The sequence below is a fragment of the Mercurialis annua genome, linkage group LG1-X, assembly GCF_937616625.2.
Source record: "Mercurialis annua linkage group LG1-X, ddMerAnnu1.2, whole genome shotgun sequence".
NCBI classification, from domain to species: Eukaryota; Viridiplantae; Streptophyta; class Magnoliopsida; order Malpighiales; family Euphorbiaceae; genus Mercurialis; species Mercurialis annua.
This window is the reverse complement of record NC_065570.1, coordinates 63,108,353-63,121,202: the sequence shown is the minus strand read 5'-3', so window position 1 is coordinate 63,121,202 and position 12,850 is coordinate 63,108,353. Positions and strand designations below refer to the sequence as shown.

General features: G+C 30.4%; 2 protein-coding genes across 2 annotated transcripts; both read left to right on the top strand.

The window, feature by feature from the left end:
- Positions 1 to 407: 407 nt before the first annotated feature.
- On the top strand, positions 408 to 3,045 carry LOC126670730 (uncharacterized). Its single transcript, XM_050364551.2, has 3 exons — positions 408 to 519; positions 645 to 763; positions 2,751 to 3,045. The coding sequence occupies exons 1-3, from the start codon at positions 435 to 437 to the stop codon at positions 2,862 to 2,864; spliced, it is 318 nt and encodes a 105-aa protein (XP_050220508.1). The 5' UTR covers positions 408 to 434; the 3' UTR covers positions 2,865 to 3,045.
- A 5,724-nt stretch (positions 3,046 to 8,769) lies between these two features.
- On the top strand, positions 8,770 to 12,691 carry LOC126665153 (uncharacterized). Its single transcript, XM_050357866.2, has 5 exons — positions 8,770 to 9,615; positions 10,331 to 10,398; positions 10,780 to 10,911; positions 11,506 to 11,667; positions 12,262 to 12,691. Exons 1-5 carry the CDS (start codon positions 8,871 to 8,873, stop codon positions 12,604 to 12,606), a joined length of 1,452 nt encoding a protein of 483 aa, XP_050213823.1. The 5' UTR covers positions 8,770 to 8,870; the 3' UTR covers positions 12,607 to 12,691.
- Positions 12,692 to 12,850: the final 159 nt, after the last annotated feature.

Sequence of the window (12,850 nt, the reverse complement as noted above, 5' to 3'; positions counted from 1 at the left end):
AAAATAAACCTTTACCAGATAAAATCCATTAAAATGAACTAGGCCATGCTTTAATAAAGTTTCAAAACTAGAAGTACATATATGATATAAAATTATTAATTTGAATTAATTACAAGTACACTTAATTTAATAGAAAACAATCAATTTGTTTGTTATTTCTGTAATAAACAAAGAATAAAATCTCCCCAAAGAGACACCAAAATAGTAACATACAGTATAACCAAATTTGAAGTAATACATCAACTATAAATTCGGACTGTAGTTCATATTATTTTAATAGTAATAAAATTTACTGTGAATATAAGGTACTGAAATGGTATAAATTAAAATTTGGTCATCAAGCAGATATATGAGTCAAAGTTTGGGTACTAGTTATCTAATTAACCCCAACTTAAACATATAAACACGTATATACAGACGGGTCAAAAACAAAAATGGATTCGTCGGAGAAGGAAGCACCGTCTACACGGCGGCGAGTATCATGCTCTACGTGCTTCGACGCTCTCTGGTTTTGCTACTGTAACCCTCCTTCTCTCTGTTTATTATTTCAAACCCCTTCCTTAATTTTTCAATTTTGTTTTGATCTTTAATCGGTTTCAATGTTTTATTTATTTATTGGGTTTTGTTGATATTGTATTGTGTAGCTCCAGTGCATCAGATGCAGCAGTATTACAGAGTGGGAGTTCTTGATAATTGTTCAGGGAAATGGAGTGCTCTTGTTGAATGCTTAACTCTCAAAACTAAGAACTCTTCTCAAATGCAGGTACTCTTTTCTATTTTGTGCTTTTTTAGTTATTTTTGAGCTTTGAATTGTGGTGAATTATGTTTTAAAAAGTAAATTTAGTCGTGAAGATGTTGATTAATTAGCCAATTATAAGTGTTGTGTTGTTAATTGTAATTTTGGAACTTCATGTGATTTACAAGAATCTGGTCACTAGAGTATCGGTTATGCACTGATGGAGAAGTTATTAATAAGATGAAAATACTCCGGGCACCCACTATGTGGATTTTGTTAGGGGTGTGCAAAAACGAACTACACTGAATTGAACCGACATATTTGGTTCTGTTCGGTACGACGATATAAAAATATTTTGGCCTTTTGGTTTGGTTTAGTTTGGTTTTAAACATAAAAGTATTAAGTTCAATTTTTGTACACACCAAACTGAAAGAATCACCTGAAGTGTCTGTTTTGATTTGGTTCGGTTTGAGAACAGTTACATCATTATAGCTTCTGGTTTGGACTGAATGGAATGCACATCTCTAGATTTTTAACTCTTAGTTCATTATTGTAATGGATATTCCTCACTGCAAAAGTCATGTGCCAATTCCAATTGTGATTCAGATTGGAAATACTGAGATCAACCCCAAGTTTAAAGTTCCTCCCTCTGCTGAACTAAAATTTTGAAACTAGATTTTTCTTCATTCCATTTTTGGAATGGTCTGTCTCACCGAATACCAATAATATCTCAAATTATGTGATAAATAGAAATTAGGCTTTAGTTTTCTCCGTTTTAGTTTATCTAGGTTTTTCTAGTCTGCTGGGACAATGTTCATTTTGTGTTCCTTATAAAAAAAATCAGTTTTCCGGTTTGGTTTAATTTTAAAAGTGAGAATATCAGTTTAGATTTGTTACAAACCAAAACGAACCGAAAAACCAACTGAACTGGTTTGGTTCAGTTTGATTTGAAGTATTTAATTTAAATCCTCAGAATTCGGTTTGGTTTAGTTCGATTCAGTTTGATTTGATTATGCACACCTCTGCATATGAGGCTCTATACTCTCTAATCTGACTGAATAAATACTACGGGGAGCTTGAACTTATGAAATCTCTTCTCACCTGTCTTTCTACCTTGACTCTTGAGGTCCAAGAATGTACTTGAAGTAGTTAGTCACTCAAAGAGTCTTGCTCAATCCAAGAGTTAAGAAAGTTGAGCAAATGATCGGCATCTGCTATTCTTCGATCGAGCTTAATCCAAGATTTATTTTCCAATTTTGTCTCTTTTATCCGTCTACAATCCCCGATATTTCTTTTGGAAAGTTTCGGAGGAACAAAATAATACTTTCTCAATATTCGTATAATTATTTTGATAGAGTTAGGTGCTCGAATTTACTTACGGAACTGAAAGTATGTTGTACTTTTAGTCTATATAGCACGGACACTGATATAGCAAAACAAGAGACTTAGAAAAGGTGTTATTTTAAGGCTTTCTATGTTTAAAAATAAAATTTCGTGTCTGAAAGTCAAGTTTCCGACAGAGTTCCCAAATCGGGAAACGTTAACTGAATGAAATTTTCATTCTAAGTATTAGTCAATCATTGGTGGTCATGAAGAGTTTATGATTTTATAACACTGTATTTTGGTAGCATACTGGATTTGAAACCTCAAAATGCTAGAAAAAGTCATTTGCTTCTTCAAATGACATCTTGTTATCTTGTGTTTAGATTTCAATAGTAACTTGCATGTGAAGAAGCAATCATTCAATCAACATTAAATTTAACTCTTTCATCAATTAGTCTCTCAAGTCTTAGTCTCAACTTATTACTTTCCATCAATTAACCCAAATCTTTGTCAATTAGCGCCTATGTTTACTTTCAAAATTGATAAATTTGGTTTACTTGATAAAGATTGATAAGTTCAAGGGACTAATAGATAGAAATATTAATTTTTGTGTAAATTCCATCGTATTCAAGTTTAGGAGGTAAATTGATAATTAGGTCGTAGTGTTTATGCAATTGGGTTGTGAATGCAGGAAATTTTAGACGAGCGTGAGAAAGCTAAGCCGCACATATGGACTTTCCGGTCGCCGGAAGAAGCGACGTCTCACTGGAAAGAGTTGTTTGGAGACAGAGATAAAGTTGAATGATAGACCCATAGAATGATAGAGACTAAAGTTGCAGGTTAATACCATTTGATGTGTTGCGAGAGGGAGATGACAATTTTTTTCTTCTGCATTGTTTGACCTTGTATTCATCGCATATTGTATCTCATGATAGGGGTATATGAAAACCGAATGAAAAACATTTGTTTGGTTCTTTTTGATATTAGCGTAAATCTCGAGATGATGTGAATTTATGTATGGTATTACAGGGAGATGGAATGGAATGATATCCATGTACAATGGTGTAACAGAGCAATTTAATCGGAGGCAAACTTTAAAAGAAAACTCTAATCGATAATATTTGCATACTAATCAAGGTTGAGCTTAGAATACGATTTCTTTTTAAGAAATCTGCGCCTTTGACTACTTCCGACCAGAGCGGTTGCACTGTTCAGTCTGTGTGTATAGTTCTGCCAATGTTCATGCAAGGAAAAAAGTTCGAAGGTATTAAAAAAAAAGTAATGATATTAAAATAATTGAATATGAACCTTTTTGATAAAACTTACAAATATATTTTAATATATAATATTTTTCAATTTTTTTATATTATGTATATTGATTAATCTCATGTATAATTTGTTCAGTTTATTTCATTTAGGAGGAAATTATAACTTTTGATTCAAAATCATATTTTTTAATGCAAAGTGTGGAGGATATGGATGAAAACTCAAAAGTGCAAGGCATTAAGAGCTTATTTAGTTCAACTATGTTTTGTAGTTGGTTGCTGATTCACAATGGGGGGTATTTGGTTTAATTTGGGTGGAATTTTTAGCTTTTAAGAAGTTGCGCTTAAATATTTGGTGATTATATTTATAAAAAATTATTGGTAATTTTTTGAACCTTCAATAAATGTTTTTGAAAAAGATCTATTTTTTTTTGCTAACAACTGTTTTGAATTTATTAATTATCTAGATAAACTTATTCCTATCAAAATATATTATTTTACAATAAATAAAATTATTTGAATTATTTTTAAATAATTCAATCATTTATAAATGGAAAAAGGTACAAAAATGACACTAATATTGCCACTTAGGAGTAAAAATGCCCCTAATTATTTTTTAGGAGCAAAAATGGACATAACGTCTTGAAAACAAAAGTTTAGACCCCTCTATTAGAATGTTACGGTTCAATAGAGGGTCATTTTTGAACATTTCATATCATTTGGGTCATTTTTGCGCCTCGATGGCAACATCAAGGTTACTTTTGTACATTTTCCTTTATTTTATAATAAATTGTATAATTTTTATAATAATAATGAATATATATATATATATACTCCCTCCGTCCCATTTTAATTGAGAAAATTTCAATTGCACATTATTTAAAAAATTTTAGTAACATTACTTTTATATCCTTACATTACATTAAATGCATCACAACTTTTCAAAAATATGCTTTCTAAATGCATTAATTGAAGAGGGTATAAAGAGAAAAGTAGTGTGAAAAGTACTCTATAAATAAAAAGTGTCAATTAGAATGAGACATCCAAAAAGGAAATAGTGTTCAATTAGAATGAGACGGAGGGAGTAATATATATATGTATGTATGTATGTATGTATGTATGTATTCATACTTTTCAATCATTAAATTTTAAATATTTTAATTATTATTGAAAGGATAATATTTATAAAAGAAATACTAAATTCATCTATCCTTTTGAAATAATTATCTATTATTTTATTTGAAAATCATGAAATATTTTAAATTATTTATATGTTTCTATAAAGTTTAAAGTTTAAAATTGTTAATTTATATTTTACATTTAATTTTATTAATTGTAAATGAGTGATATAACCTTTTGATATAATATATAAATATAAGAATTTGTAGTTATAAGATAATGTATAAAGATATACATTTCTGAAGTGGTTTATGCATCACTGTTTTTTTTTTTATGCATCACTGATTCATTAATATATTTTGGTGTTAATGTGTGACATTTTTGGGACCGTCAAGCTAATAAATTTTTTATTAAAAGAATAAAAAACAATACATTTATGAGGATTTTTTATGGATTGAATAATATCAAAAATCTAGTTAATATAGTGTTGGGTTTGTTAGGTTCATTCCACTGCGTTATGAACCTATAAAACTCAACAGTGATATCAGAGCCGCTTATAATTTGATTGATGAGATTCTGAGTATATATATGATATATGCTTGTTGTATATTCTGTTTTGAAAAAAGGACTGTATTTCGAATCTGTTTTGAAAGGAATTTTAATTCGTTTTAATTACAGTAATTGTTTAATTTGATTGAACAGTCTATGTATATTGTTTTAAATTATTATTACGTTTTTAATTTAATTAAAAGATTAGTAATATTAATTTTCAAACGTATTAGAAAAAAATAGTATGCATGTTTTTAAATTAAAATTATATCGAATCATAGTGAACCGAAAAATAAAACTATAGCTCAATTATATACATGAAAGCGGAAAGAGTTGTAGGAGTGTCCAGTTCAACCTAATAATAATTTAAAAAATAAATTACAAAAAAATAAAAAAGATAATTGGACGAATCTGTATGGCATAATAACAAATAATAATAATAAAAATAGAATTCATGGACACTAAATAGGATAAAAACAAGGGATATCAAACCCGGTTTAGTCATTGAATCAGCGCCAACAGAAAATAAAGGATTAGAGGTTTAACCGTAGTTGAAACGGGGTCCAACCGGTAGTTGAAAATTATAATATATTTAATAATTATTTATGTATTTCTATGAAAAACAAATATTTTATATAATAAAATTATTGAAAAATATAATCATATATTACATAAATGGTAACAAATTATTAAAATAATAAATTAAAGAAAAAAATTAAATATATTTTACCAAAAGAGTTCAGTCCAACATTTCAAACAATCTTTTTAAAACAATATTTTTAAAACAATATGAATCTCTATTTAATCGAGTAACTTGATTAAAAAATAAGACATATATGTCTTTTAACATTCGTTATTCGGTAATTAAATTTAAAATAAATAAATATTCTGATTTGTTAAGAAATAAGCTAAATAAAAAAAACAAAAAAATTATAATATTCATTAAATTTGGACCGGGTCGAATCGGTTAAATGAGTTTTAACCGGTTATTAAAAAAAGAGTTTTACAGGTGTTCTGGCCCGGCTAGACCTGTTCATGGGCCGGGTTTGGGCGGGCTCGAGCCGGGCTTAGGCGGGCTTGACTTTTTTAAAGCCAAGCCCAAGCCCGGTTCGGGCTTTTAATATACTACCCAAATTCGGCCCTAATACACTATTTGTTCGGGCTCGGGCCGGTCTTGGGCGGGCTTACGTTGATTTTTTATGATATTGAAAGCCCAAGCCCGCCCATAAAAAACGGGCTTTTTCGGGTTCGGGCCCGGGCCGGGCTTGAGACCAAATATTGGTGTCCAAGCCCGGTCCTCCCGGTCCTAAGAGGACGGGCTTGGGCGGGCGGGCTGGTTACCCAAGCCCATGAACAAGTATAAGCCCGACCAAGGCACTGGGTCCCGGGTTTTCCGGCTGAACCGGCTGGACCGGGTCGGATAGGAAAACCATGATAAAAACAATAAAGGTGAGAAATTTAAACAAAGTTATCTGATTGGAAGAATTTTAACACGATAGATTTTATGATAAATGTTAAAAAAATAAATTTTTAATATACATCAGTATAAAGGTACAAAAATGACCCTAATGATATTGAGACGCAAAAATGACCCTAATAATTTAAAAAGTACAATAAAGACCCTCATTAGTGAAATTTAACTCCGTCTAATAAAGTTGTTTATATTTTAAATTTTAAGACGTTGAAGTCATTTTTAGACATTGATAGCAACATTAAGGTTATTTTTGCGCCAACAATTACTAAGTCTTAGCGTCATTTTTGTGCCTCAGTGGAAAATATTAGGGTCATTTTTCTACCTTTTTTCTTTATAAATTGTATAATTTTTTTTATCTATATTTTAGTAGCTAAATTAAAAAATTTATCAATTTTTTTATCTAAAATAATATAAAATTAAATGCTATTTTTAAATAAATTTTTAATTATTTTTATCAAATATAACTTATTTGTTATATAAATAATTAAATATATAATTATATTCTTTAACGTAATTTAACATATCAACATCGACAGCTAGTAATAATTTAAACAATTTTAAATGATCATAACTACTATAATATATAAGATAATATTATATAATTTATAATAATTTAATCATTTTAAAATAATTTAAACAATTTAATATTATAAAAATAATATATTTTAATAGAGTTATTTTTGTATAAATAATTAATAACATTCAAACATTTATCCAGTTTTGTCAAAAAAAATTCAAAATAGAGATTTTTCAATCATAGCTGTATGAAGTTTTAAAAGTTGCCTATAAAAAAAAATATTTAATAATGTTTTAAAAAACAAAAATTAATTCTGTACTAAGAAACTGAACCAAACGGCCTTTAAAAAAATAGAAGTACATTTTTTCTAATAATATCTAAAAGGAAACTCTTAAACTTTTTGAAATATGCTAATTTAGTTTGCAAACTTTTTTTTTATATATGGTCCATTGGATTTTCTGAACGGGTCTCAACTATGAGACGACATCTAAGCCTTCCACATTCAGACTAATTCCCATCCTAGTAGTGTAGGTCTCTTGCGGGAGACAGACTCTGACTCCAAAATTTAAACATGTGCATACAATGGCGGAGATAGGGGAGACATGGAAAATGTCATGACCCCCTCTAAAATTTTAAAATTGTTAAAATTAGCACCAATTTTTTTATCTTTTACAATTTAATCCTCCCTAATTTTTTAAAATTGCCTACTTCATATAGTACATATTGCAATTTGGCTCTCCCTATGTTGAAATTCTGGTTCCGTCACTGGATGCATACATGAGTACGATTCGAACCCACGACCTCACTCTACAGGCTACAAATTTTAAACGGCTGCAAACCTCTTTTCAACTTTTAAAAAGTGTATCAAATTAGATTTTTTTAGCTATATTTTTATCACTATTTTACTAACAAAATAAATTACTTTTTAAATTTATTGATATGATTTTACTTTTAATTCAATATATATAAGTGTATCATTGCACACATAATCATCATTTTTTACTAATTTGTGTAAAAATTTAATTAAAAGTAAGACTTGTTTTGTCTTTTCGACATATTGCTGAATAAAAAAAAGTATTTCTTAACATATTTTTAAAAAGTTGAAACACTAATATAAATAAAATAAAATTTAAAAGTTGGAATTATACGTTTAATAAAATTCAAACACTAGTGATATAATTTTTCCAATCTAAAATATTATTTAATATTCAATATTTTTAGATTTTTTTATATGTATTGGTTAATACCATATATATAACTTTTAATTTAAAAATCATTTTTTTTATATTTAGTGTTTAAGATTTTAGGAAATCCTAGTTTAGTTATAATTGGAAACAAAATCTTATAAAGGTTAATTTTTAAAGAAAATTAGATATCAAATTCAAACAAATAATTATTATACAACTACTAAAAGAATCAAAAAAATCTCCTAATAAAAATCAAAGATATTTCTTTTACTTTAATAATATATATATAAATATATGACAGCTGATTCTCCCCTTTATTATTAATTTAAACCAAATACTAAAAATCGTAACTGTAAAATCAAAATTATATATAATCATAATACTAATACAACACAAAATCTTTAAAAGAAAATTAAAACTAAAATATTTTCTTTTACGATTTTCCAAAAAACCCAATTTTCCTACTTACAAAGCTTCAAAAGACTAAGGGTAACAATGTCTTTATAAAGTGTTCTTCTTCATGGCGCCTTATTATACTAGTTCAAGACACTTCTGCTTCCTTATCTTTGATTCTTTATTTATTGTATAAATAAAATCAATTAAATTCATTATTAATACATTTATAACTCCTAATTCAATTCTATTAAACCTAATTTAAATTTTAATCATATAATATAGTTTACGCGTAAAAAATTTATGCATGGAAGAGACTAACTGTATTAATGCTCAGTCTCCGGTTCCAATTAAGGAGGATCCTCCGGTGATCGAGGCGGCTCATCGAGAAGTACTAGGCGGCGACGGAGACGGATGTGGCGGTTGTTTAAGCGTAAAAGGTTTGTGCACGGAGGAGAATAATCATATTAATATTCAGTCTCCGGTTCCAATTACGGAGGATCCTCCGGTGATCGAGGCGGCTCATCGGGAAGTAATAGGCGGCGACGGCGGTTGTTTAAGCGCAAAAGGTTTGTGCACGGAGGAGAATAATCATATTAATATTCAGTCTCCGGTTCCAATTAAGGATGATCCTCCGCTGACCGAGGCGGCTCATAGGGAAGTAATAGGCGGCGATGGCGGCGGTTTATTATGCGCAAAAGGTTTGTGCAGGGAAGAGAATAATGATATAAACATTCAGTCTCCTGTTACAATTAAGGAGGATCCTCGGGGTAGCGAGGCGGCTCATCAGGAAGTAATAGGCGGCGACGGAGGATGTTGCGGAGGCGATACAAAGATGAACGGCGGAGGCGGAGAAGGTTTGGTAAATAGTAGTAATAGAAAGAGAGGAAGACCTAGAAAGTATCATGACGATGATGATCGTGTGAATAACGGAAATTTAGCTTTGGCTGACGTGTCACCTCCGCCGGGATTTTCGTCTTGTTTTTTGAGTGGGAAGAGAGGAAGAGGAAGGCCTCGCGGTACTGGTAGATTGCAGCTTTTGGCTTCCATTGGTGAGTTTTGTTATGTTAATTTTTAGTATTTTGCTTTTGGATAGTTTGGTTTTATTAATTTGTTTAAGAAAAAATCATGTTATTATGAGTATAATATAATTAAATGAAGCTGAATTTTGACATTGTTCATAGAATTTTAATCTTATAGTTCTCAGAATTTTTGTATGTTTATAGTTTTTCGGGTCCATATATTTCATCCATGACCCAATCAATTATAAATTCGAAAATATTATATATTTTTCTCTAAAATAGTTTTTTTAATTGTTTAAGTCGTGTTCAGACTACTTAAGAATTTCCATTCGGAAATCACAAGTTCGTGAAATAAAAAACGATGAAACTATCTTTTCTATATAAATAGTGGTATGAAATTTTATAAGAGTGAGATTTTTGGAAACTGAAATAAAGTGCTGAAAAGTAAGTTAATTTTGGTGCAACATAGGCAACAGGAAACATAAGGATGGAATGATGATTAAGTTTCAGATTGATATAAAGGAGTTATATGCTCATGGACAGTGTGATTCAAACAAATACTAACACTCTGCAATTTTAATGCACTTAAAACAATTAATTTCTTCATCATCGTGTTTCATTGCTTTTTTCTTTCTTCAACTTCAAAATTGGCCGAAAGAAAAGGGAAAAAAATGCTGTATAGCTTATAAAGTTTTGGTATTAGTCGAATTTGTGGCTTATTTCAGCAAAATTCTGTTTGTTCAAGGTGGTTTTGCAGCAGAAACAGCAGGGGGAATCTTCATTCCACATGTGATTCCTGTGGAGACAGGAGAGGTAAACTTTTCGTTCTATTTTCATATGCTCAACTTTGTGTAGCAAGCAAACCAAAACACCAAAATGGAAAACGATAATTCTTTTTGTTTTGTGAGATAGATTTTTAATATAGAGTTTCCGAACTATATTAGCAAATAATGAATTATCTATTTTTCAATGGACGGGAAATTTCCGCGCTTAGAAATTTCTTTAGAATTCTCAACTGATAGCTGTCGGGAATCCGGTAATTTTAATAGCGGAATTTGCTTGAACGTTTCCACAAAAGGAAGCAAAAAACTGAAACTTAATTAACACGAGAAGTTTTCGTACTACATAGCCGAACTCTCTTGCGTTTATTTACTTGTATTTATTGATCAGTTACTTTAACTTTTCTGTTATCAGGATATTGTAAGTAAGATATCGGCATTTTCCCAAAAGGGTCCTCGAGCCGTTTGCGTTCTTTCTGCAATTGGTTCTGTTTCAAGTGTTATTATTCGTCAGCCTGGCTCTTCTGCTGGACTTATGAGATACGAGGTATCACTATTGGTTCTATCTCGCTGATAGATATGTAAACCCTGAATCTAACTCTTACTGAGCGTTTTATGTTTCACGAAAGTAAAAAATGACAAAATAATATTTTATAAAAAGCGATCATAAACAGTGGCGGAACTAGAAATTATTTGCAACCCAAGCTAAATGACATTTGAACTATTTAGTCCACCTTTAACTTTCCGACAGCCTAAATTTAATTGTGTATAGTCCCGACTTCACTATAAATTTCACCTTGTTAAAAACGAATCTGAGACCAGCCCGGGCTGGAACCCATCCCATACTAAGGGTGGTTCCGCCATTGATCATAAATATAAGGTTTTACTGTTTCAGAAATACTTGCAAAAAGGACCTTGTACAAAAAACAGAAATGTCGATGAATGAAATGCTTAAACAAAAGAAACGTCGAAACTGAAACTCAACAAATCTGCGTGCAATATAGTGTGGGATTCAACTAGATTATGTGCAACATAGTAAATGTTAATGTTCATTTCTTTAAATAATATTGTCGTACATTTTAAAATTTAAATGCTGTTTGTCTTACTAGATTGTTTAACTTCGAATTGCCGCTTAATGCAGGGGCGCTTTGAAATTCTTTCTCTATCAGGATCCTTTACAGTTAGTGAAACCAGCAATACACGTCGGAAAATCGGCACGCTGAGTGTTTCACTTGCAAAACCTGATGGCCGGGTTTTTGGTGGCGGTGTTGTTGGCTGTTTAATAGCATCAGGTCCTATCCAAGTAAGTTTCTTAGCAGAATAAAAACTTTTGAGGTTATTAGCCTTTATGGTACCAAACTGTTTCCCCTAATTCTAATTTGATACTAAAACTTTAATTTGTATCAAAGTGCATGAAATCATAAAATTAATATACATTTCATGCAATGGTCTTTGGACAAATTCAGACCGATTGATGCTGACATGACGAATGGTAATTGGACTAATATCTTTAATTGAAGTTTCATTATCAAATAATATTCATAATTAACCATTTTGATAGATATATTTTTAAAATAAAATTGAGCAGTCTATTTCGTTAATGCAGTAAATTGGTATAATTATATCCAAGTTCCGATTCAATTAAAGTTACGACGGTTTCCTTTCATAGCTGGACCAATTAAGTAATAAATTCATATATGCAATCTATCTCGGACCAGATAGGTTCTGAAAATATTTGTTCTAATTTGTAAAATTAATGGACTCGGCTGCTAATTTTATTTAAGTATATGTTTGTTAAAACTATCATAATTATAGATATGTAAAATCATTTTGTCTTTTTTTTTCTGTATCTTGGCTTGGTATACTAACAATGTGTTATTTGTTTCACAACAATCAGCTGATTGTAGCAAGTTTCAAGCAGAATATCAGTAAGGAACTAAAGTTAAGGCAACCAACTGAATCTTCAACTTGCAGCGAGCTTGCCAATATGGAGACGGTAAAATATCCGATCCAAATTGCAGGAATTACAGACCGTAAAGGTGATCAAGAAAATTGCACTACACCAACATCTTCAGTTTCGGAACACACAAATGAAGAACCAGTGACCCCTACTGTCACTGTAAACCAACAAATTGAAGTTATTACTCAAAATGGAGTTGAACGGAATGCTTTTCAGTTACCTGAGTGCTTATCGGAACAAAAGGTATCTTCAGATATCAATCTCTCTATCCCTCAGATTTGATGATTCCTTTTTTGGTAATTTTTCTTTATATTTTGTGAAATTTCTTACAATATTAGACATTTCAGTCTTGATGATGAGATCAGAATATGGCAGTCTTTTTGACTTGTTGGATATAGATTGTTCCTATTTCTGATCAACTGCGTTATTCATGTATTACTATGAAGGGCTATTTACGTATAAATTTACAGAACATATAGAAGCTAGTGAATACATACACCAACTACAGTCTCTTGGTAAACTGATA

Bases quoted from the DNA above. Each gene is read 5' to 3' on its own strand.
- LOC126665153 (XM_050357866.2), top strand. From the start codon at position 8,871: ATGGAAGAGACTAACTGTATTAATGCTCAGTCTCCGGTTCCAATTAAG. The intron at 10,399-10,779 runs GTAAACTTTTCG...TTCTGTTATCAG, and splicing joins TTCCTGTGGAGACAGGAGAG to GATATTGTAAGTAAGATATC. The intron at 11,668-12,261 runs GTAAGTTTCTTA...CACAACAATCAG, and splicing joins TAGCATCAGGTCCTATCCAA to CTGATTGTAGCAAGTTTCAA.
- LOC126670730 (XM_050364551.2), top strand. From the start codon at position 435: ATGGATTCGTCGGAGAAGGAAGCACCGTCTACACGGCGGCGAGTATCA. The intron at 520-644 runs GTAACCCTCCTT...TGTATTGTGTAG, and splicing joins CGCTCTCTGGTTTTGCTACT to CTCCAGTGCATCAGATGCAG. The intron at 764-2,750 runs GTACTCTTTTCT...TTGTGAATGCAG, and splicing joins AGAACTCTTCTCAAATGCAG to GAAATTTTAGACGAGCGTGA.